The following is a 26966-nucleotide window of genomic DNA, read 5'->3' as shown; positions in this document are numbered from 1 at the left end:
TAGATTTAATGGCATAAATTAATCTTATACATACAGATCAATTAAGATGTTTCAACAGTAGATGGATTCTACTTTTATGAGGACAGCAAAAATTAAAATTAGGAATGGAAAAACTTTTACATACTGTATAACAGGAACTGTCCCATCCAGAGGCTGAATATAAGCTCTCCATGGTGTCTGATGGAGGGAACTGTCCATTGTGCTGAATTCAGCCTACATGCTTCAAAGCAGCATGACCTCCTTAACATGTGAACTGCACTGTAAAAGTACATCATAAATGACATACTGCACAACACAAATGTGATTTCCTTAAGAAACCTGGCTCAGCAACTATATAAGAATACATTTCAGATAACTTTACCAAAGCTACTTTCCAGAAGTGCAAAAGAAAGAACAATATATTTGCAATTCAATTTTATAAATTAATTCAATAATTATATTCATTCAATAAATTACTTTATTTTCAGAGTCGTAATTAGGTTTGATTTTATACTTTACTTTATCTAAAACAAGCCAACAGAGAGAAAGAGGTTGATAAAGGAAACCAAGCTTTATCTCGGGAATAGTATCAAAAATACCCTAGCAATACCCTGGCAACCATCCATAGCACTCTAACACACTCAGACTTACTCACATCTTGCTTAAGAAGTTATGCTTAAAGCATTTCTTCTGTAATTTAACTGTACTCTTCTATTATAAAACATACAGCACTGTACACACAAAGAAGCAAATATACACAGACCACATTCAAAAGTCAACAAGACACAGTGCAAAAACAAATACATTTATACTCAGCAGAACATATACAGTGTAATGTTACTGTACTGTAAGCACCAAATGACGGCATTGCTTAACAGAGCCTCCGTAATCTAGCAGCCATGCGCAGAGAGAAGACACCCTCATCCTTTGATGTGTGCCTCCTTTAATCTGCGTTTAGCTCCCTTTCATGATCACCACAAGCTGACGCTTTGCTGTCTAGCAAACAAGATTAATCCGACACAGGCATCGCCACTGAAACATATTAGCAAATTAACAATTTCTTAAATCCATCAAAGTTTAAAGTCACGTCACAAAAGAACGACCGCAACATTTGATGATTACAATGTCTCGCAATGTTGGACAGACTTCAGCTTGTTGAGTTGAAAGTTGAGTCACTTCTCAGTGGACACGCTGAGTATTTGTTAATGCATGACGCGCTATTAACTGATTGCTTGAAAAGCTCTATGCTGATCCAACATTATGGACAAATCAGCTCTCTGCAGTCATGTGGTTTGTATTAGGGCTCTCAAACAATTAATCACATCCAGAATAAAAGTTTGTTTTTACTCAATATAATTTGTCTGTGTACTGTGCATATTAATTTTGTATTTATAAATACACATGCATATACTTAATGGGAAAAAATATATAAAAATGTATAAACATTCATAAATAATTAAATTATTGGTAAATATAATTAATTACAAGTAAATATTTCCTAAATATGTATACAGGTATGTTTATGTGGAATCATGTGGAATCGTTTGAAAGCCCTATCAAATACAATATTAATATGCACAGTACACTTTATATTAAATATGTTTATTATATATTATGTATATAATATATATATATATATATATATATATATTGTATATTATGTACACACAAACTGTTATTCTGGATGCGATTAATCGTTTGCCAGCCTTAGTTTGTATGCTGACCGCTATGAAATTGACTGTTTTTTCAGTCAAACAATATGCATGGCTTTGTTTGAAATACCCTGGAGCACCCTATAAATATAAATGTATATATATTATATATGAAATATAATTATGTGATAAAGTCATTTAGTTTCATGGTACAACCATCTGATCGCATCACTCTGTGTAGGTCAACGGTATTTCTTTGTAGGGGGTTTACTTGTCCTGACCTAGTAAGAAAGCACTGAGAGAGAAAGAAAGTTAAATTACCCTTCAGCCTTGTACTTGGAGACTGAAGATACCACAACGAAACAGTTAATCTCCCGTCACAAGATGAGACCCATGGGCGACACACACTCACTATAAATCTGATCATTTTGGTTTCATTCTTCTTTAAACAACTCTCATACTCAGTCTCTCAAATTCTGTGTGCAACCAGCTGCTTTTCCTCATATTATTAATTTACAGCATGACCTCTCTCGCTTTCGTCTTTCCTACCTCATTCCCCTTCTACCCCCAACAAATGCACACACCACATTTCATAACACAATACAATACATATTATCTGTCCTGTCTTCATGCATGGATTGGCCGAATATACAATAAAATAAAATAGATCCCAAAGTTTTGGGGATTTGATATGGAGCCGGTTTTGCACCACATTTTAAACACATTGTATAACTAATATCTTCCATTAGTTCCAGTTAACTGACTCAAATACAGACAACCTGTATTAGTATTAATGTGCTCAACCTGCATAGCCTCACACTCACTCTCTCTCTTGCAAACACACACTAACCACACACACACACACACAGGCAGACGTTCACCTTCTGCCTTTTGTTCTCTCTAAAAGACAAAAGCATGGACAAAACATAAAGAGACAAATGAAAGCAATCTCCAAAATTACTCCATATCTATTTCTGCAACAAAAGCTAAACCGCTAACAGGGACGCATAACCAGCTGCCCGATGTTAGTCCAAACGGGTAAATTATTGAGATCTGTCTCACTCAGGCACAAGACATCACACTTCACTCTTTCCCCAGCGGCTTCTGGGTTTATTTTTAAAGCAACATTTACACAAAGGCAACCAGGACGAAACTATTGAAATCATAATAAAAACCAATGCATCTGCACACTGTGGAGACTGTAGTAACCACTGGGCTACATGCTAGATTTCAGAGAGTCAGCTGTCCGGTTCCAGACTGCCCTACAGAAAGCTGACAACAGAAAAAGACAGCACTATTACTAACTGACAACAGGATGACACGTGAAAAAACTAATCGTTTTCCAGATTAGACAAATAGGGATCTGCACAATTGCATGAGTGTGCAGGGTTAAAAAAAGGCCTTCGGTCAACATATATCCTGTTCTGGGTGAGCGCAGAGTATGCAGGAGAGGTAGAGCTCATCTATTATCACAAAAATTGTGCTGTGTAGTCATAAAGTGAAATATCTGCACGAATGCCACATACAAACATGGAATAACGCAGAGTGTCAATGAGTCAAATGACTACAACAAACAAACAGGATCTTACCGCCGTTCAGCCGGAGAGAAGTCCCATTCAGGCTTATAAAAGCGGAGGAAAAAATAACCCCTTTCACAGTCTACTCTGTGTGTCTCTCACACCCACCACCCTTCCTCTCTTCCTCTCTCTCTCTCTCTCTCGCGCTCTCTGTGGAGCGGAATGTCTGCATTTTGACAGGTCTCTTCCACGTGTGCACGTTACTCATGAGTGCACATGCACACACACACACACACACACACACATTTGTGCGTACACATGTGTGAAGGGGCTGGTTGCAATGCAGGATAAAAAGATGCAATGGAGAAATTTAGGAACAAGGTGCATCCTTCCACATTAGGAGAGCTTTAATTTAGCGCTGTTCAAATTCTGTAATACGCAGACCAAATGATCAATGTATTCACATTTGCTCGGGACAGCAAAATGAAGACCATACTGTACAAAGAAATTGTGACCCTGCTTGTGAAAACCCAGCTGAAGTGGTTATTTACGGTTTTCTACATCAAATCATCCTACATACTGTAAAGAACATTGTGTGAAAATATAACCTTGAAATCAATAATCATATTAGTAATCGTTTGACAGCATTAAATTGAGATTAAAATCACAGTGATAAGTTAAAAGCAAATTTACATGCTCATCACCTAATAATTCGATATGAAACCTTAGCCTGGCTTTCACAGGTAGGCTTACAAATATTGTAACAGGTGAAAGAAAAAACTTTCCTTTATTTTTAAACAATCATTTAAATGGAGAAACAACATGGCAAATTCCATATTAGGGGACCCGCGGTTTATGTACTGTAGACAGAAATAGCTTATTCTAAGGTAATAAAAACATAACGCATTATTACGTAAGGTCTTTATACACCAAGACATGGTTATGGATATTATATTGCACTTCTGTCAACAGATCCTCCGAAAAACTACACACTGACCGGACCTTTAAGACAGCTGTGAATAGAAATACATTTTGTCGATATTAGACAGGCTCTTCATCATACGGCCCCTTAAAATAGGTTTGAGGTATATTTAGAGTTTTGTCTTAAAGGGATTGCTCACCCCAAATTTGTAATTCTGTAATTATTTAATCACCCTCAAGTTGTTTTAAACCTGTTTAAATTACTTTGTTTAGCTGAACATAAAGGAAGATATTTGGAAGAATGATTGCAATTCTCAATTCTGGGACATCAATGAAAAATGTAAATGGTAGTAAGGTGTCCCAGAACTGTTTGCCTTACTACATTCTTCAAAATATCAAATTTTGTGTTCAACAGAACAAATAAAAAATGTCTATGGTAGTCAATGATGTCTTTTCATACAGGTTTGGATCAACTTGAGGGTGAGTAAATGGTGACACAATTTTATTTTTTGGGAAACTATCCCTTTAAGTCAGATCTTAAAAAAAACAACTGGGCTTTCGCTTTTCTATCTTGTGTGTCTGCTTCACAAATGCAGCAGATTGCAACACCTTTAGCTCAGATCTGAACAGCATGTGTGAGATTTACTGTGATGACTTAGTGGTGGCAAGACGCGCCTGACAGAAACAAAGCTGAGACTTTAGAGACATTATGAAGCGTTCTTGTAATACATATCCAGTTACCTCCTCTTACTGTCATATCTCACACACACACACGTCTGTTTTATTATCTCCGTGGGCACAGTTCATAGGCTTAAAGATTTTTATACCGTACAAACCATATTTTTTATCCCCTAAACCTAAAGATCATAAAAAACTTTTTGCATTTAAAATATTTCAGGAAAATATTGTTCTGTACGATGTTTATGCTTTTTTGTCTCCATGAGTTGGTGTGCATTCAGGTTTAAGTCCCCACTTGGATATAAAAACAAGGGCATACACATGCACGCACATCAATCCCTACATTTGCACAAACCAGCCTTAAACGAAACAGTTTATCTAAAATGAAAATGATGATAGTATTTACTCTTGGGTCAATTCAAACCATATATTTACCATTCACTTTTATAGAGAATACGACATACAGAATGTTTTTCAGATTTGGAGGCACATAAGGGTGGTCAAATGATGACAGTAGTACCATTTCAGGGTGTACAAACCCTTTTATAAAAATGTTTTCCTACATACAGTATACCCAGTTGATCCCGCATAGCGTGTTCCCATCATGCTGCTGTCATTCATTGTATCAGCCAGGTAATTGTCTACTTGCTTCAAAAACAGATTGCATGATTTCAGGTATCGTCCATGTCCTTTAGTGCATGATTAATCCTATTTTACTTTGTTTAATGGATTAGAAGATAGTAACATCACATTACCAAGCAGCAGTAATTAAATAAATTCAATAACATGTAGAAGTTCCCGAAACTAACATTAAACTAACAGCCTCCTCATCTTTTACCTCATCCTGTGGGTGTTAAACAGATATTGCCTGCGAGCACTGATCTGGGACCAATGTTGCTGTTGTGCTTGCACTGGTTAGTACTGCTTTAGGATTAGGAGTAAAATGCAATGTCTACTCAAAGCCCATCTGTTTCTCTCAGGCTATAAAGACACTTGGGTGAGAAATATGAAGGCCTGTAGCAATGTACTGAGACGACAGGAGTTTTCCATGATCATTCCCACATACAAATAAACAAACAGGCAGATGGAACCACCAAACAAGAGCAGAGCGAGCTTATTTCCAATGCAGCATCTCCAGGGGTGGGCAGGGAGTTAAACTGTCTTAAAAACAGCAAGGGGGTATGGATTCATTTGTTTAATGTTGCTCATTTAGAGTCTGAGTTTAGACAAATTAACCCTACTTTCCCTGGTTTGATCTCACGCAGGGCTGTAACCAACTACAGTCATTGAGAGGAATGTTAGTCAATATGAGTTTTTCAATGCTTAATTGAACTTACTGTATCTGAAACAGAAGAAAATGAGTTATTGAGCTCGCAATAGTATGGTTGTTTATAGTTAATGGCGGAGACTGATATTTAAAGAGCTGTGCGGTGAATGAGACATCTGCAAAATTGCTGAAAATGTTCAATATTCAAGTTTACTCAAAATAACAAAATATAACAAAACAGTGATGTGCATTATCAATTGGGTCAGGTTTTAAGTCTTGTGATTGTTGATGTTTGGTTAACTGTCCTGTGAATTTTTAATAGCAATCCCAAACTCACCAAAAGCTTCACCATATAGACCATAGACTGATATGATAAACAAATATGATAATAAACACACCTGCCAGTCATAAACAAAACCGAGGCCAATGCACTGGTCAGATGGACTGCAGAACAAACATGTCCATCCCTAATCCCATCCACTTTGGAGAATTTGATCAGCACCTTCTTTGCCGTGCTCGACTACGACCTCTTTTGTATTCCGCACCACATAGTCCAGACGGGCCAGGCCTTCAGCTGTGGGGTTGATGCATGAACATTCTCTGCTTGTGCTGTCTGTCACTGGCCAGCTCTGCTCGCTGCAGTCCTTTCAGACTTCAGACCCCAGTGGTAAGTTTGACAGCTGTTTCTGTAAACGTACTGCTGTCATCATGGTCCATGTTAGCAGAGACTTTTGCAGCATTGGTTTTGAATGCATGTAAGATTATCTCACAGGATTTTATGTCTCGGTAGAAGTAAATACAAAATATGAACATTTTGCCTGTTGGTCTTTTTTCTAGATTTAATGTTTTTCAGCACAATAAGTATAAAGCAGGTTTAAATTAACAAAAACAGTCAACAATGTTTTTCTAAAATGATACATGTGCTCAGGGGGCCTGTTAAACACACTTGCCAGCATATTACAGTCCTTCTGGAAAACCTTTTCATATTACCTTTGTTTAGAAAAAGAACAAGGGTCTGGTCATTTTGGGTTAGACACAAGAAATTTTCCTTCTGAGACTGAATTGTCGAGTTCTCACCCGTGCCCCTGTAACCCTAACAATTCCTTCATCTCCCTCACTAAGACTTAAATCAAATCATCCTCTCCTGATCTTGTGTCCAACCAATGCAATTCACACACACAGATTCACATAGAAACAAAACAATCAAATGTTGAAAATACATATACTGTAGTTGGTACCAAAGGCGCGAAGCCGTGTGCGTAGCAGGCAGCAGGTTGAAGATATTAGTCATTACATTTTGTAATGCCTGGAGATGCTCAAGGCAAAACAGTGCACAGCTGTAAATTACAGTTTATGAAAAAATAAATACCTGTCAAAATTGACTCACTCTTTTGTTTTTACAAACCTGTATGATTTATATGACATGACTACTTATGATATGAATGCTGAGAAGAGCTAGGGCAAAATTTTATGTAAACAATGACTGAAATGGTCCTATTTGTTCCCCCAAAATGAAAAATCCTTCATTACACAACATTGCAAATCTGTATGATCTTTTTTTGCAGAAAAGATGAACTGGAGAACTTCAGTAACCAAACTAAATACCTGCCCCCATTGACTTACATTGTATGGACAAAACCATGGAGACATTTTTCAAAATATTTTCTTTTGTGTTTTACAGAGAAAAATGACTTTTGGTTGAATAGATGATGACAGTTTTGGGGGGTGAACAGTCTCTTGAAGTTAAAAGACGAGACTACATTTCTTCTTGATCATAAGAGCATTTATTCAGTTACTTTCATGACCACCATGACAACCACCACCATCATAATCAGTAACATTCTTATAATATTTAGTAATATTCTTTAATATGTCAGTTTTATATTATATCCATTATCATTCATGAATATACAGATATCACTGAATGCTCCATCCTCTTTAGGAGCAGGTTTGATGTTTTTTTATTTACAGCATGTAAAATAGAGACAGACAGAACTAGAGAATAAAAATAGTAAAGAAGGGCTCTTTTATGTGTTTCTGCAGTCTGCGCAAAATACAGAAACAAACTGACTGAATGTGTCGAGTCCATCGCTCATCTCTGTTTTAGCATTAAAGCTCGCTTTGCTTATCAAACAGTACGGTTTAAGGGGAGGTACTACCGGCACACCTGAATATGTGTGGATGTATTATATCACGTTTCATAAAAGGACGACAGTGCACTATTTTTAGATTTTGTTACTAATATGACATTGGAATGATTTTGTTGGCAATTTCAGAGCATTTTATCAGAAGAAGGGCATCAAACCTTTGCATGCATTTGATAAAACAAGCCTGTTTGGACCGGAGATTCTGGTCTACTTTAAAGCTGCCATTCATTCCTTTTTTACGTAAAAGTAAACTAAAATGCGTCAGAGCAAGGGCCTACATTTGAAGTCAGCGTTCAAACTGTCTCCTTGATGCACAGCGGTAATCTTATATAATTTAAATAAACCATTGCCTGTTTCTAAGATTTTTTAAATATTAGAAATAACAAATTACCTATTATTCTTAAAAATGTAGTTTCTAATTGTTTGATGAAGAAATCTTTTTTGTAATTTCACCTGCAGTACCTCCCCAAATCAACAGTCACTCCTGCATTCTGGTGCGATGCGGAGGTCTGCAAGACCTGCGCATCTGGAGGAGGGCGCCAAAAATCACAAGATAAAAATCTGCATTATAATTCTTCTCCTCCAAAACCCAGAGAGACAGTTCATATGCTCTCAGTCTTGCCAAAGACATCAAAAATGCAGGTACAACATGAAGTGAAAACAATTAAGCCACACAATAATAAAACACAAAACTCACAACCATTTAAAAAATAGCTATGACTTTTTTAGAACATGCATTTTCAGAAATGTACTTTTTCTTGTGGTTTACGCAATTGCATCTCTGAGCAAGTGGCGACAATTTCATTGTTCTTCTATCACACATACGGGGCATATTTTATAGACACACATCAGCGCATGTTAAATCTCTCCAGTGTTTCTCAGTTCTGTTTTCAGTCCATGTCATGAAAAATATTTGGTTACATCCATGCAATGATCCCTGTCCCTTATTTATTTGATCTCACTCTCTACATTGTCCATTTTCTATTCATGTCATGATCATTTCTGGAATCCTTGTTTTATTCAAACTATAAATGCTAGAAGAGTGCTTCTTTCCTAAGCAATTCAACCGCATGTGTGTACATTGCATGTATTACTGTTTGTGGTGTTTGGGTTGTCGGATCACTTACAACTCAACAAAAATACAGTCCCAGAGCAACTTCTTATCCAAAACAATCTCAGCCCTGAACGATAGTTTGATGGACTCTTTCTCCAATGAGCTGTGACAGCCTTGACATACCAATCTCATTCTCAGTCTCAGTAAAACATCTAGCTACTGTTACCACCACAACTTTGTAATTTACAATAGTGCCAAACATTTGATTTATTTTATATTCCTGAGGTACAGTATGAAGTTCACTATAACATCTCACTACTATACCTGGATAATTCAGATTCATACAAGATTCATTCATTGATTCAGAGATTAAAAAACTTTGATTAATCTACGAAGCACCAAATCCACTCGAACCCTGTTGTTGTCGCTGATCTACACTACTAGGCCAAAATGTAAAGGCCCTGCAATACTCACAGCAAAACTGTTATTTTATGTCAAAACCACTGCTTCTTAGATTTCGCTAAAAGTATAACGGGGCCTTAACCAGGCCATCCACATTACACGATTTTCTTGCCTTAATAATAGTCCATAGAGTGTCCTGCACTGCATAACCTGTCAAGGGTCAACATTTACACATATGTACAAACTTTTGTCTGACTTACTTTTTGAAACTGATGAGTGTATGCCAGTAAACAACAGCATACGGAGGCACAAAATGTCAAGAAACCAAACAAAAACAAACTCAAAAGTATACTGGTGTAGCAACAGCAAACAGAGGTCGGTGATGCTTCAAATTCAAATATGGCTTTAGAGAGGCTTGCTGTCATGCCGGGCCTGATAAATTCGAAAGGATCCTTAATTCTGTCAAACAAAGTTGGACGTTTTGACAGTTGAGTTGAAAGACAAGCACTTTTTCCTCTGTGCGGAAAATGAGGGTGATATCAAGGAAAAAAAACAACTTTTTTTGACACCGAATGTAGGAACAAACACGATACATCACAGACTAGTAAAGTTACGCAGGTGTTTGTCAGACAAGAAGATAAACAGGCCAGAAAACACAAAGCGAGACGAAGCAGGAAGCAAAAAGTAACTGTTCGAGATGAGACGGTCTGAAGACGGAGAAGAAGAAAAGGGACCATCTGGGTTATTTTCTTCCATCAATTGATTCTTCAGCTTTTCAGCTGATCTCCAGATTTTTATCTGCTCTATTATGTCCCTTTTCAACAGTGTATATATTCATACAGTTGTCCTTGCAATCTTCTTATTTCAGTCACACAAAGAATATTTGTCCATTTCAGAGAGATGGTAGGATGCAAATGACATACTAGTGCAAAGAATATTTTTGATTTTTAATATTTTGTACCAGTTTTTAAGACCAGCTTTCAAGTTACTGCTGCATTTAGACTGTAGACGCACTCGCTTTCAGTTGATAAGCATTCACCCGTTCATTTTTGAAGTGGGCCGACGTTGGGGGTGTGGTCGAATGGGCGAGGCCGACAAGTCTGCTGGTTACCTAGAGGAGGGGCTACTGCACTCAGAGGCGGGGCAACAGAACTGATGGGCGATGTCATCGTCCTCATCCTCTCTAAAGATTGACCCAAGGGGGGTGGAAAGAAGAAAAGTGAGGGATTCAGCTCAATTGGGGAAACGGGTAAGAACAGTAAAGGGGTGGATGAGGAATGAATGGATGCATGGATGGGCTGTTGTTGTATATTAATGAACATCCAGTAAAATTCAATAGTCTACTGTGAAAGAAAGATTTTTTTTATTTTAAACCCAAACTGCACAGTTGACATTGCTAGAAAAAATTGTTTAAGAATGAACTGCAAATTGGAAACATACTCGGACTATAATATGCTTGAGAAATTACCACTGTTTCGCAGGATTTTAAAATCACAACGTCAATTTTCTCTTAATGTTGTGATTCATACATTTTAACAGCAGGGGGCAGAATTGTAGCACAAGCTGATTTTATCCACCATTGTTTTGAGAAGGAAATCAATGTGAAGCAATTACCATTACCACAGATTTAAAACCTCTAATATACGAAGCGAAAAGCTCAAATAAAAATAGTGTTACATGTCAAGTGCATCCAAATGCATGCAATCTGTGACCATCGTTATAATTCCTAACAATATTTGTCTATTAGAGTCACAAATTGAATATCATACTTAACAATAACTTGCAACTGATGTGCATGATAAAGCTATGGGCACAGACATGAAATCACAGAAAAAAATGTCAGATTCAATGATATGACAAGAGAAAAGAGGCATGAGGATAACAGTGTGTAAAGAGTGTGTGCGCGTGTGTGTAGGCGGTATTTCTGCATTTGTTACAGTGTCCGCCTGCCTGTGATTCATGTCTAATGAAGGGGTGGAACTGTATTTGAATGGGTGTGTGGATGGGAGTGTTTGCGTGTGTGGAGGACAGCGTGTCACGAGTTGATTTTTTGCGAGAGGCAATTTGCACTCAGAGTGACAAAGTAGGAAAACTGAATAGTTGTCTTATTAAAAAAGCTACACTTCCATGCAGAAATGTGTGGAGACCAAAAAAATCAAAGGGGAAAGTGTGTCATTTCTTTGCCAATAGCAACACTAAACAAAAATTGCAATCTGCCTGTTTGAGTACTAGGATAGGACAACATTGGAAGAACTACAGTAATGGCTATAGCTTTGAGGCAAAACTACAAATGCACATTTAAAACACTGGTCATATGTTTTGGCAAATCTCCACCTCCATAAACGGCATTTAATCTAAAAGGAACACTCAGTAATATTTTTATTTAAAATATAATTTTTTTAACATAAATGGTAAAGGGAATAAATAGTACTTTAAAAAGTAATATGGTCGCTGCCCTGCTGAACTCTCGAATGTCTAAATTTTGCATTTTTCAGGAAAGGAAACAAATACTGTAATTTTCAAATTGACAAGCACTTTTTATTAATACGTTTTATTCGTTAGATATTTCTTAATCCCAGTGACAAACATAAAGGGTGACTATTAATAATATATATCGAGATACAAGGTTTCGGAAGAGCAGCAATATTCTAATTCCCATAAACAGGTAAACCCTACTCAGTTCATCTATAAATAAGCATTATAACCATTCAGTTATTAGACACGTTTTCTAATGAAAGTATGACCAGCGGCTAATGGTTCAACTAAAGAAAATACTGAGTACCCACCCAGAATTTGTATTCTTTCATCATTTACTCACGCTCAAGTTATTCCAAATCTGTATACATTTCTTTGTTCTGTTAAATGCAAAAGAAGATATTTTGATAAATGTGGGAAGCAAACCGTTCTGGGGCACTATTGACTGCCATTGTAATTGTTACTACTATGGTAGTCAATGGTGGCCAATAACTGGCTTCCTTAAAATATCTTTCTCGGTGTTCATCAGAACAAGGATAACTCAAGGGTGAGTAATTGAAGACAGAAGTTACGTTTTTGGGAGAACTGTTCCTTTAAAGTATTTTTTCTTAATATTAACACAAAGCTTTGTTTAAACATCCTGCTTAAGTTTAAAGTGTATAATCTGTTTATTTAAAAAAATTAAATTGACAATTTCTTTCTGCCAAGCTTCAGAAGCTCACAGAGGTATTGAAATATTAGCCCTCGCGATGTTACTTGCAAGGTCAGCTGATCTCCAACAAGTCATCATTTCCTTTCCCCTGCAGACAGACTCAATTTTAGAGCTCAGAATTATGGGCATTCAGTTGGGTGAAAGAATTATGGGTAGTCAGCGTTGGGCTCCCATCATTTAGGCTTTATGAGCAATTGTTGTACTCCAGGCTTCCAGAGAGATTGAAAATGAGAGGTGAGCATTTAGACGTGGGTGAAGTGGGTGGAGGGCAGACACTGAGGTGGTGGAGGATCGGGTGAGCAGGTTTTTCGAGAGGGGAAATGTGGGAGGGTGGGCTCAGGCCCTTACCTTGCCTGCTCCGGGTGCCGGGCAGGGGGGAGGGCGCACGGCGGCTTGGGCAGAAGGAGCCGCGCGGGGCAGCAGTACTGGTGGTGGGTGGAGTGGCTGTTTGCGGTCAGACTGGTGTGGACAGAGGTAGAAGCTGGAGAAGCAGTAGAGGTGGAAGAATTTGTACGAGAAGAAGTACTACAGGTGGAATAGGGTGGTGACCTGACAGAAAGAAAGAGAGGAAGATAGAGATAGTCACAGAAAGAGAGAGCGAGAGAGAGAGAAAGAAAGAAAAAGAGAGAGAAAAAATAAAGTCAAGAAAGAAACCAAAGATACAGACAACAAAGACAGCCACATGCAAACATTACAAACAATTTAGCAGCAGCAGTACAAGCATGGTTAGGCAGCGTTATGAAGCGTTATGCAGAATTTTATTGAGCTGTTAGGTGCAGTCAGGCAGAATATTTAATGAAGATTTATGAAGTGGTGTCAAATCGAAGGTTTATGCAGAATTGATGCAAATAACCTGTGTGTAGCGTTACATGGCAAGTGGAAAGATCTGGGACCTCATGTATAAAAAAATTATAAATATGTGCACACCCTTCATTTTGTACATCCTTGCGCTCTTAAGAAAAATTGTATACGCATATTTAAATGCCTATTTGGCAACATTAGTACATCAGTCACCTGGTGATGGGTACAGGTAACACTATACATTCCTCCTTACTCTGCACCTTGACATTATAAGAGTTAAAAGCAATCAACTAAAACACCTCGTCTTAAAGATCTTATTACTTAAAAATATGGGTTAAAAGGCTATTAATACTGTAAGTGAATAACTGTGAATATGGGGTGTGCCAGAATTCAATCCCTTTAACATGATTCACACAAGATTAAAAATCAAATTAAAGAATTCACAGGACGTAGCAGCTCTTATATAGAGAGAATAGGTTATCTACTGCATAACTATATAAAATCTCTCTTTAATAACATCCAGGAAATGGTAAGGCTTCATATACATGCATGTACTCTTCTTGTTCTTGTTAATGTGCCTAGAAAACAAGGCATCAGTAGGAAGTGCTGAATACTGTCGTGGATACAGTATGAAAATCAATATCCGTCAGCCATTATTGCACTATGCAGTTCTGTCATGCCAAGAATGACAAATGGAGTGAATTTATCTGTCTGAATGAATCATATTGTCTACTTAGAAAGGTGTGCCACCAACCCACATGCTTTAACGGCGGTGAAAATAAGACAACAAAAACCTTGGGGTTTACTTGGTGAACAATGTGTGTAACTGACATCTACTGGTAATTACAGATGTCTATTTTCATTAAAACCATTAAATGATTCACAATGTATATAACTTTGTCAATGCCACATATTTTCCATTTGATTTTATCTGTCAGGATTTTATCGGCTGGCTAATACAGTAGATAGCTATAATAATATTGTCTATTTATAATATCGCCGCCCACATGGACTTAGTTCCATTAGAGTCAACTGAGTTGACGCAACTCTCTCTCTCAAAATCCCCGGGAGTAATGTTTTTTTCACTGCAATGGCGGTTCATGGAGGCTCTCACGGAAGTTACTAGTAACACATGGAGCCATTGTTGCAGACCAAACTTTTGACCCTTTTAAAGACATGTATTGAATAAAAATAAAAGCATTTAAAGAGAAAACATAACTCCCTGGAACTATCTGAAGGCTGCATGAATCATGTGACATCCGAAAATTTTGAACTTCACCACTCACATCAGAAAAAGGTATTTTGTCCCTGAGGCATAGAAATATTACTCTTTAAAGGACCAGTGTATAAAAATTAGCGCCATCTAGTGGTGAGGTTGCAAACTGCTAACATTTACAAAACGCACTCTGTAGCAGTTTGTCCATTTAGGGCTATTGTAGAAACGACATGGCAAATTTCATGCAAGGGGACGTGCTGTGTAAAGGTAATAAAAACATAACGAATAATCAAGGTGACGGATATTGTCATTTTTAACCAACCAAAAAAGAAACCTCCCTAAAACATCTTGCACACTTAATGTGAAAAAAAACATGAGGAAGAGTTGCTCGGTAAACATTTTTTACTGAATCAAACTGAAAATTCCCATGTACCTATGTCTAACCTTAAACATTAAGAAATCAAATACAGCACAGACATCACCCAAAGCTCGAGCAGACAAAATACAAAGTCAAAAGGAGAGACAGAAAAAGAAAACTAAGATAAAGTGGAAATGCACAGGAAATGGAACAATACGAACAAGGAAATTAAGAGAGGGATGGAGGACAGATACAGATGGATAGATATCTTTGGATGTAGATGTGTGTAGGTAGATGGCACGAGTTCTCATTTTGGAGAGAGATGAATCTGTGGGTGTGAACGGGGATCTTTGAGACCTTAACGCTATATTATGTGCTAAGAAACATTTAAGTGTCAAACTTAAAGCTAAAGTTTGTCATTTTAGTGATATCAAGCAGAATTACAAGATCTTTTTAAATAAATATTTGACAAATGCCCATTACTCTGATGCATATTGAGCGTTTTTAATGTAATGTTTTAATGCCTAGTGGGTTTTAAGGGGCCTTAAACCTTGAAATAGGACTGCGTTGCCCGTCTTAATCTCCTCAATTGGCAATATACGTTTTCATTTATGCCATCCAAACCGAATTCAGGTCAGATATTGAATGTCTACCTAAGAAAATTGCCTTTTATTTTCTCTATTCATCCTTCCGTTCATGTTTAATAAGACACTTCATCACTTCTGCGTTTTTCTTCATCGCGCCACATTTGTTAACAGCTCAATTGCAGTTGTTTTAGTAAGACTGAGATTCCAGCTGGGATGGCTGCAGGAGAAACACACACAGCCATGTTGAATCCTCGGAGGAGGAACAGTATCAGTACATGACCTCTAACAAATACTCTCTTTAGTAACCACTCTCTCACACACAGACACACACTTTTAAAACAGAGTTTTGCTGCCCCGGGCACAAACAAGTGGTCTGTCCTCTTGTGAAAATGCCGTCTGAATGGTCACCTCAAAAACAGCTGATGTGAACGATACCACTGAGAGAAAAACCAAGAGAGGGGCTTATCTGATCTCTACAAAGTCGTACCCTTAGCGTGATCGAAGCAAAACTCTGTATTAGCATCTTTTGCTGGTCTACGAGTCTCTCTGGACCCATCTGGATGGGGTGATGCAAGCCGAGGGAAACATGGTGTGGGCCGTAAAGACAGCGCTGGATATCGCCTGCTGTTCACTGCCGATTTTGACAGGCTGTGTGGCTGCTAATCATTAGGACTGAAAATAAATTAAACATTATAGGGTACACCGAGCCTCAGTCATGCCACTTTAATCTGGTTGGTACTGGTATGTCTGGTAGATAAGAATAGTCTTTGTGGAAAATGGCATGGTTGAAAACATGTGTTTGTGGTGAAGCTGATACTTACATTTATTCACTTGGCAGACGCTTTTATCCAAAGCCACTTACAAGTAAGAGAGCATATAAACATTTTGTCAACACACTAAACAGTACCGCTAGTTTACAAGGCCATGCTACTAGGAGGATTAAAGCTGGAGTAAGCAAAGGAGAGAATAAACAACAATATTTTTTTGAATGTTTTACTTAAACTAAACTAAAACTTTCCTGTATATTACTTTTTTTATCTTCTATTGTGCTCGGCAGATGAAAAAAAGTCATACAGGTTTGTAATGACATGAGGTTGAGTCAATGATGAAAATGTTAACTTTGGTGTGAACTATCACTTTAGGAGAGTGGTTATGAAACTTTTTCGTTGCAATGTCCCCTTTGTATAGAGTGCATCGTTTCGCACCCCCCAAATAAAAACGTATATTCTTTTACTTAAAAATATAATTAAACCAAAAACCTATTAAGCTAAACAATGCTGGGACATCAAAACTTTTGGTGCGTGGCCTTAGTTATTTTTCAAATGTTTTAATTGTATAAAAGCCATTTCTATATTTCATAATATGCCACAAAAACTGTGGCTCCCTGGGTCCATCTAAAGGACCCCAGTTTGAGAATCACTGCTTTAGGAAGCCCGGTGGGCACACCACTACTTCTCACAATGAGGGGCATCCTAAAGAAAATGCATGCTTAAGAAAACACATGCTAAATAAAGAATATCAATGTTCAAGGCGAACCGTACGTTTCATTGGTCAGTGAAAAGGTCTTTGTGATGTCATTGATGGAGCTGTTGTATACACGTGTGATAGGATGTGGAAGTGTGAATCTGTGTGTGGATGTCTGTGTGCGCGAGTGCAGAGGGCTCATCTCCTTTTGTAATTCTCTGCATATTTAATTAGACTGTCAGCTGCACTGTCCCCTTGTTCACAGATCACGCTGTTTCTATCCCTTTCTCTTTTCTTTCAATTATCTCTCGTTTCTTCTTGCATATCACCCTTTTCTCTTTCTGTTTCGGTCACTCTCGCCCACACAGTTCTTTACACAAACACATTTGTGATAACTCACCTCGTTCCCTAAGCAACCCTTCTACAGAAGCCCATAAGAGCAAAGGGGAACATGAGGGCACATCTGTGACTTTGTACGACCTGTTTGATCTAACTAACCACTAACAATTCTCTGTCCTGTTGTAAATGCAGATACACTGTTAAGGTCAAGTTTAGACACCAATCCATACACAATCACATAATATAATTGTTTCAGTCTGCCTGGTTTTGTCGAGATACAGCATCATATTTCTATTCTGGTATTGGATGATGTCTCAGAACTGAAAATTGCTAACATTCTTAAAAATATATTTCTTAGTGTTCCACAGAAACAAATTGTATACTATGGTATTGGATGATGTCCCAGAACTGAAAATCTTTCTGTGTTCAACAGAACAAAGACATTTTTGGGGATGTTTACTGCAAAACACAAATGAATGTTGCTAACTGGCACCCATTGACTTCCATACAGTAGAAGTGAATGGATGCCGCTGCTGTTTGATCACCAACATTCTTCGGCAAAGTATCCCTTTAAGTTAACTGAAAGCTTATTAGGTTTGATAAAATACTATTTGCAAAGTTGCTGTCCTTGTGCATATATACAAATCTAGTCATCATAAAAGTTGAAGTAAAGGTCTGCTTGGTGCTGTTCTGCTGAATGTTTCATTCTAAACTTTGCACACACAACAAATTTTTAAAGCTGAATGCACAAAACACGGCAAAATGTTAACTGCAAAATTCCAGGGCTGTTCACTTACAGTAGTATTGCTACCGATATAGAAGCAGCTATCGTAAAAAAGGCAATTGTTGATATTGATCTGTTTCTATTGAAATGGAAGATCTAGTAAAATATAGCATCACATCCTCATACTGGTATCAGAACTCAGAGTAATACAGTACAGCTTATAAAGAACATGCAAGAATGTGCATTACAACATACTTTATGTTACAATGTACTGTAATTCTGTGATGAATGACTAAACTCTCTCTCTCTCTCACTCCATCTTTCCCTCACACACACGGTTCTAGGGCTAGCGTTTTCACGCAGCCTCATCTGAGTGATGCATTGCTTCTGACTGCAGGGGCTGCTGGGGTGGGAAAGAGGCACACAGTAAACCTCGACCATGAGTTATTTCCATGCTTAGACCAGCATGGACCAGCACACACACTCACCCAACCTCTAGCTCAGGGAATCAAGTTGAGCAGAGCAATGAAAGTGATTTCATTCATTTTAGCATCCTTGTATTAGTGTTACAGCAACAAATAAAAACTATGCACGAGTCCAATGCATTACTATTAACATCACATTTATGAGAAAGTCGTACTGCAATTTAACAATATAGGAACAATACAGTTTCCATCCATAAATGTAGAACTGCTTGTTAGGCAAGGACAAAAGCACCCAGAGAGTAATTACAGTGAAATGTGAAAGGCGATGGTCTTGTCCTCAAGGATCGTTTGTCTGTGTCCTTCTGCTGTGTGTAGCAGTAATGGAAATGATACACGCCCTACACACTAACAAACAGATCTGAGGGCAAAAATGCAACCGAAAGGGCGCAAAATGAAACATAAGTGTAAAATCCCCCTGTAAAAATGATCCTTTTTTAGTCTTTAAATTATATTCCAGTCATGGTTAATTTACATATTTTTAGACATTGTCATTCTGTTGTGTCAATTACTTTGATAATTCAATTTATTAACAATGTGCTGTATACTATAATGAAAAAAGAAATGCCTATTTTAGTCCTGATGCAAACACGCATGCACGAAAACAGAACAACATAAATTAAAACACACACTTGCATATTATATAGTCATGCGTGTTCTAAACTAATTCAGAGAATAGGTTATGCCATACACAAGCAACTTTTTTCAGCTATCCAGTTCATCTACAGGTGTTGCCATGACAACCAATCATTTATCCTTCGGATCCCCAGCTCGTGCCCATGGTGAGGAATCGTCATAACAACGCCACCGAGAAACACTCCAAACTACCAACCACTCCAGCACCGCAGCAAATGCAGACCAAAAACGCTCTAAAACAGCCGGACTAACACGACGTGCCGTTTCTCCACAACCACAATATACACAATATTCAAAAAATTCTTGTCACAAATGTCATCTGACCTTTTCCCCTGCACCCACTATCACTCCTACACGCAGTAACACACAGATGTGGTATTATTACTCATGCCATTTCTGACTAACCACAACCGCCTGTCTCAACATTCACTATACTGGCAAATGCAAACAACATGCATATCAATACCCATTAACATGCTTACACTGGAATGGTCACTACGGCAACGGTTAACGGGAGTCTTGCAGCCAAGTGACGATAATTCTAGATTTCTACTCCAGGTCTTTAAATTTTTCATTTCGTAGTCCTGACGTTCGCAATGTGAATATGCAATGCTATTCCACCGATACACCTGCTCCAGATGTAAAGCGCTAATGAAGGGAAGCGATAAGTCACTATGCAAAATGGCATGTCCCACATGCATTTGGGTTGCCCTAGATAGAACAGGCCTCTGTCACTTTTACACGAAAAAGAGATCGCTCTGTGAAGAAAAGAGAAAGAATGGAGAGATTGAATGAAAGTGTTAACACAGACCTGTCTTTGTTGGAGGAGTGCCCTTCTGGTCTATGGATCCAGTGGAAAAGAGAGACAGACAGACAAACACAGACACAAAACAAAGTGGAAGTGTCATTAATGATATCAAATATGAAATACAGCTCGTTTTCAAAGACTCAATGTTTTTTCATTTAGTTTATAAGGCGTGTTCACACCAAGAATGCTAACTAATAAAATAACTACAACAAGAACTATATTAGCTATATTTACACTGTTACAGGGAAAGAAAATAAATGTTTTCTCGAACATGTTCACTGTGCCAGAGTATAGAAGAAATTAATATTAGACAATAACTGTAGGAGACATTTTGTGGTCATATCTCAAAAACTAGTAGGAGACTGTGTGAAATATTTTAATTATAAAACTAGAGATGGACTGATATAGATGCACTGATATATCGGTCGATAAATCTAATTTTCACACCATCTGCTACCAGCCTATAGTGTAAAAACAGCCAATGATAAGAGTCAATGTATCCTCTCAATCAATAGAGGACAGGAACATGCAATGAATTTGTGCTGTATATAAGTTTTAAGAAACATAACATAAGTTGAAAAATGTTTTCTAACTCCGTAGGAAACGTTTCACTCTAAATTAACAATGCTACCTCAAAAAAACAACAGACCTGTTAATATCAGGGAAAAATTAACTGAGACTATGATTAAATTGAAAACGACTAATAAACCTGCAAAGCCTCAGACCTGCCTGTGCCGGGTTTGACTGACACGTGAGCTCCTTACAGACATTCAATTACATCATAATTGTATAAACTCTATCAGTCAGCCCTTCAACACCCAGTGTATTACTCAGACTCGCATCTACAACAGTAATTGCCACCTTCAGTGGACAAAATGTAATTAACACCGGCCATGCTAATTATTCTGAGAAACAATCCCACCTCGACGGCTCACCCACAGCAGTAGTTACACTTGTTCATTAGCTGAGAGAGTTACACCAGAGAGAAAGTGCTATGCGTTCTCAGCAACTGCTACTGTGCTGGGTCACTTGGATTGTCAGACATCGGAAAAACATTAGGGAAAAAACAAGGATCAGGACAAAGAGCCCACAAGAGTGCTGTAAATGGCCCTTGCGAGTAGAAAAAAAACAGCTGACCCTCAAGAAAATGGCGTGTGGTGATGTGAGCCATCTGCTCGAGACAGAGGGAGGGCTGGGAGAGGTTGGGAATGAGATAGTGGGAAATTTGGGATTGGGAATAAGAAATAGAAGATATGGATAGAAGATGAAATGCAAAATGAACCATATCAAGTACTGTTGTCATGCGATTGAAAAGTAATAAAAAGTGCTGTCAACATGGACAACACAGTGATCATTTAAAAAGTACTTTAAAAGTAGCCATTAATCGATTTGACTATAAAAGGAGTCCATACTAAAGAAAGCAAAAGTTCTAAGTGAGCAACAAAAAGGATGCAGTGCATTCTGCAGTCTCTCTCTAGGACTCCACGCTTTACTCTCCCACACAGGTCGATCCACAATCTGACTCGGTGCTGAATTTTAATCACAACCTCTCCTACACAGTGGCCTGCTCATACATACACAATGAACATCCAAAGCGCCTTAAACACTGCAGGATATCCTGTACTGCAGTCTTACACTGGCCACACTGATGCAATACAAATCTAATCCACTTTAACCTGCATACAGTCACGCTTGCATCTGTATGCGGCGTGCGTTCTGAAGGAGCTGGACAGAGTGCACACTACAAGCGGGAGCAATCAGAGGTGCAATGGAGGGGTCGATTCCTCAGCAATGCAGAGAGAAAGACAAACTATCACCAGCACACAAGAGCGGTCTGTTCCAGTACACTTCTGTATGGATACTTTTAGGATTGTTATGGGGCATATTGACACAGCACATGCTATGGCCCTCCACACTATTGACATGGTCTTCAGAAAACATTTCCACAGTAAATGGCCCATTAAATCATTACAGTGTGGAGCTAAACAGGGTTAATAGGTGGCATTTAGAATCAGACCTTATATAGTTAGTTCACCCAAAAAAGGAAATTCTGTCATCATTTACTCACCCTCTTGTGAGTAATTTCTAACCTGTATGACTTTCCGCACAACACCAAAATGATCTTGAAAAATGTTGGTAACCAAACAACGGCAGTAGCCATTGGCATTGGTTCTGTGTCCTACAATAGAAGTCAATGGGTAGCCCCATTGTTTGTCTACCCACATTCTTTAAAATATCTTCTTTTGTGTCCTACTGTAAATCCAAAAACATTCTAAAAAGCTGAAAGCTGTTTCAGATTAAAACTGAAATAAACTAAACGAAATGATAGCCAGCATAGACCTGGTTTTATAGTATCAACAGGTTTTTACATTTCCTACAGAGTTAGCATGCTTAGGGACCATATGACATCAGTCTGTCACCCTGTCAGGGACTTGGCAGCAAGTCTTTCCTGATAAGGCCGACACAGGTGAGAGTCTGACGGCTTATGTAATGTTCAGGCTCAATGGCACAGCCAGCTGCCTGTCCGATGGCCTGGAAACATCCCTATTGTGACACACTGTTGCACTCAATTTCAGGTTTGTAAGACAGACGGAGTGAGAATAGCCGCTGTGTGTTGCTTTCTGTTCTCTGGTATCTTCATTTCTACTTCTAAGACTCATGCCTACATTAAATTTACGGTAATCCCAACACAGCTGAAATCCATGTTTAAGGAGTAAATTGTGTACAAACTTTTATAAATACAGAAAACATACATGTAGTTTTAATATCAATTCAGTGTCAGTAGATATTACAAGCAAAACTGAGGCTAAACTATACTTGATTGACATAACTCTTGCACAAATATTAAGTTTGTTCCGCATGCAAAGACACAAGGCCTGCACTTACTGTCTCTGTAGAGAGCCTCCCAAATTCTTAGCGGCAACATCTCGCTCTCTTTCCCGCTCTCGTTCCGTGGCATTTGGTCCAGATAGGCTCTGGCCGAGCTTCATGTGCATGTTGGCATTGACTCGGCGGTCCCGTGGCGGTACAGGCGGAGGGGGAGGCGGGGGCGCTGGAGCAGGAATAGGGATGGGCCTGCTGTTGTGGGTTTGATTGGCGTAGATGTGAGTGGACTCTGAAGCGTTGGATGTGGGAGTCTGGGTGGGGTGAATGGGAGGCGGAGGCGGGGGAGGACAGGGATGTCGGTCCAGCCGCAGGTCCTTGTTCTCCTGGCTGAGGCGGTCCAGTTGTACCTCCAGCTCCTCAATGCGGCGCCGCTGCGTTTCCAAAAGCTTCTGTTGGCTCTCAATGATGTTGTTGAGCTCCAGTAGATACTCCACCGCCCGGTTAGGGCTCTCTGGGGTGCCCTGCCCAGCATCCATACTGAGAGAGTGTAGTGACAGTCACTGTCGGCTGGGCTGAGAGGTACAAGCTTTTGGGATCACCCCAAAGCAAGCTCTCCCCCCCACGTAGCACGAGTGGGGGGGAGAGACAGAAATGGGGTGGTGTTGGAGTAGAGTAAGCAGAGCAGAACAGGTGTCACTTTCCACCGGAGATGCCCCTTGGAGTCAAAAACTATTTTGAAAGTCACAGTACAGGATTAAGGTAATGGCAGAACTTCATATAGGCAATTTTTTTTTATTCGCCTACAAAAGGTCAGGTGGTAGATGTTTTTTAAAGCGAGTTTGTTTAGTGTTTGTGAATGTGCGGATGTAAAAAGTAAAATATAAAATCCTATTCCTCCGTCAAGCGTGCCATATTTCCTCTGCCACCATGGAATCACAGAGCGAAGATCAAAGCCAGTTTTCAAAAACGAATAACATACTCTTTCTAAAAGTTCTATATAAAATCAGTCAGTCTGCCAGCGACATCAATGAGCGAAACAAAAGTGACATCTATGCTCCAATTTTCCTCCCACAGAGTAATAAAAATGAACGAAAACTGCTATCGGCAGTCATGGAACACCCAACGATCACAGTATCATTTTGCCTGAAGTCCACAAAAAGGCAAAGATGTAACAAAAAGACAAGTCAGCAAATCTCGATGAGACAGGATGTAGAGCTGATTTCCTTCCCGTCCATCTTTCGGATACGTGGCCTCTTCCTTTCCCCTTTTAAGTGTATATTTGACCCTCAAACGTTTCAGCTGCAAAGCTCTTCTGTGGCTCTAGTCTACTCATGACTCAGACTGAAGTGACTGAAGTGTTCGGGAGACATTTTCTTTAGAAGTCCTTCCATCCGGAGGCAGAAATGAAATGTAGGGACCAAAGTAGCACTAATAAATCCACCGCAATACTAAATTGGCTTCTGGGAGGTGTGCGCATGTCTTCCAGAACAACCCAGTTCCTCCTCTTCTTTTCACCCTCATTACAATAGCTTGTTCTCTATTAAAGGCATTAATATTGCTTCCATTTATACAGTCATTTCAAGACCACGACATTACTAGGAATACGATTTCCAAATGATGATGCATTTCAACTCTTTGAAATGTGCGTACGCCAATATTTAGTTATTTCATAACACGCATCGTGTCCAGTCTTTCTCGTTTCTTTTCCTCACTGAAGCCAAGTTACAGTTTTAACCATTTCAAACACACGTATGTTTTTTACTCACTCACTGCTCGGGAAGCATTATAGGAGTCCTTGAAGACAATCGCGTGTCTCCTACGCTCACAGCTGCTGCGATAATGAGACGTTATTCCACAGTCCGTCCCCTCACTATGACACCAAGCCGTTTAAATCTCCATTTTGATGCTTTACCAACAAATTAGGGATTTTAAACCAGATTCGTGGTTATCGTTCTTCTGTTTCCATTGCCTCGGCTACATTTGGTCAAACTGCGTAGACAATAGTATAAAACAAAGAAGTGCTATCCCTGCTGCAGGATGTATCCGCTGCCCGGCGGGTTTTATGTCGCTTTGTGCAATAAGCGCTTTGAAACAGCTGAGACGCGCAATACAGCGCAGCGTCCACGCGCGCTTCCGTCCACGCAGTGTCACGCAAATATCCTTAAATAACACCCATGCTGATGGTGCACAGATGCCACAATAATTCTCAGAAGAATCTAATGAACTGATTAGACTGCATTATATGACAAACTGAACTCACAAAACCGGCTGTCAACGAGCATGCGACTTACTGAACGAGACCAGCTTCAAGACATATCGATGCCAGTGACTAAGGATATTCTCTCATGAATGAACGGCTTACATGTTGAGCAGACTTGAATTAGTAGGGTCCATTCCATCGTGACGCTCCCCAGGCACCCCTGCACCTGACGCCCCTTGCAAGCCATTCGCTTTCACCGCAGTGTTCACATGTCTCTCTAGTTTTGCAGCATGTCGATGATGCTCCGCTCTTCTCTGGCCGTGGTGAAGAAGGGTGGCGCAAGGGTTAAATTCATTTCAGTGAGTCAGAAGAAGGATATATGTTTTTTTTTCTTTTCAATCGAGGCGCTGACGTTGGTTCGAGCGTGTAGCGCTAGAGGTACATGCCGGTGAAACTGCGTTGTCGTGGTCGGCCATTTTGGAACGGGATCAAATGCGATTCAACGGAGGAGTGGAGCCTTGCGCTGAGCCGAAATGAGTGCAGTTTCTCGTTCGCGCGCTATCTCTCTCTTTCTCGCGCTCAACCACACACGCACACGCACACACACACACACACACACACTTCAGGACTCAAACCATGGAAACACACCGTGGTGCATTTACCCTGCAGAAGGGAAGAGATTTACACGTTAGAGTATTGTCACCGCAGCCAATTTTACATTTCAGAGAGCAACAAGTGCATTGATTTTAAAACGGTCTCGTTGATGTTACATACACATGACGATAGTTTTAGCGTTTTATTAGCTTATATTGTCGACTGCAGTAAAATAAGCCCCATTTTTGTATGTTCCAATTGCTGAATCACGCTCGTGTTTTTCAACACCATAGCTCTCTCGCTTTTCAGCACCCACATTAAACCATCTTCCACCCACACGTCCTGCCCTCTTTCTCTCTGTCTCTCCGTGCCATAGTCATAGCTGAGCTGTGTGTGAGTGAAGGGGATGTGCTAGGCACATGAAGAGAAGAAAGACAGCGCAGTAAAGCTATTTGTGGTATACTCTACCCTCGCGTAGTGCTTTTTCAGAGCAGCATGACGCTGGAATGACAGGTGCGCGGTTGAATTAGCAGTAGGTTGAATGCACCGATACCGCGGAGCGTTGACAATTATCAGCACATACTGTCTTGTGTTTTAAAGCCCAATGAGCTCCCTAGGACTCATGGGCAAAATGCTATTTAGTTAGACAGCTCATTGCGTTTTAAGGCACAGCCACCTTGAATGCTGTGACTGGGTCCATTTAATTAATCTTCCACACACTATTCTGCGTCAGTGGTTCATCAGCCCCAACAGTGACCCGCCAGCTACCATCTTAGTTCACGCGAAAAAGCGTGTTCGTTCGTGCGTGCAAGTCTCTCCGCGCGTGAATTGCGCACGCTTTATTCAAACAGCACGGATATCTGCTGTTTATGTAAGAGGTGTGTGCGGAGGAGAAAAGGAGCTGCAGATGATAAAACGGAGAATGGACCAAGCGAGAGAGATTTCATTTCTAACTCTCCCACACAGACTTAATTATTCAACTGCACAATTCTCAGTGCATTTTAATGTCCATTTTAATAAATATCCATCCATCCATTTCTTCTTTCTCTGTTATTTTTTATTATATATTTTTTATATCAAGGCGCCTTACACCGTACAATGAAAAGAACAACAATCCATAAAACCAT

At 39.3% G+C, this 26966-nt stretch overlaps 1 protein-coding gene across 1 annotated transcript in view; it reads right to left on the bottom strand.

The window, feature by feature from the left end:
* iqsec2a (IQ motif and Sec7 domain ArfGEF 2a) overlaps positions 1–23581 on the bottom strand; it is a gene marked incomplete at both ends in the record, with an annotated part of 46407 nt that extends 22826 nt beyond the window's left edge. Inside the window, 2 exons of the mRNA XM_079466752.1 lie at positions 20223–20252; positions 23106–23581. Coding sequence (XP_079322878.1) covers positions 20223–20252; positions 23106–23581 — 506 coding nt within the window. The remainder of the gene's footprint in view (positions 1–20222; positions 20253–23105) is intronic.
* Between the last annotated feature and the right edge of the window lie 3385 nt (positions 23582–26966).

The sequence above is a fragment of the Barbatula barbatula genome, assembly GCF_947034865.1.
Source record: "Barbatula barbatula genome assembly, chromosome: 11".
Lineage (NCBI taxonomy): Eukaryota > Metazoa > Chordata > Actinopteri > Cypriniformes > Nemacheilidae > Barbatula > Barbatula barbatula.
Note: the sequence above shows the minus strand (reverse complement) of the source record. Positions and strands in the feature narration are given on the sequence as shown.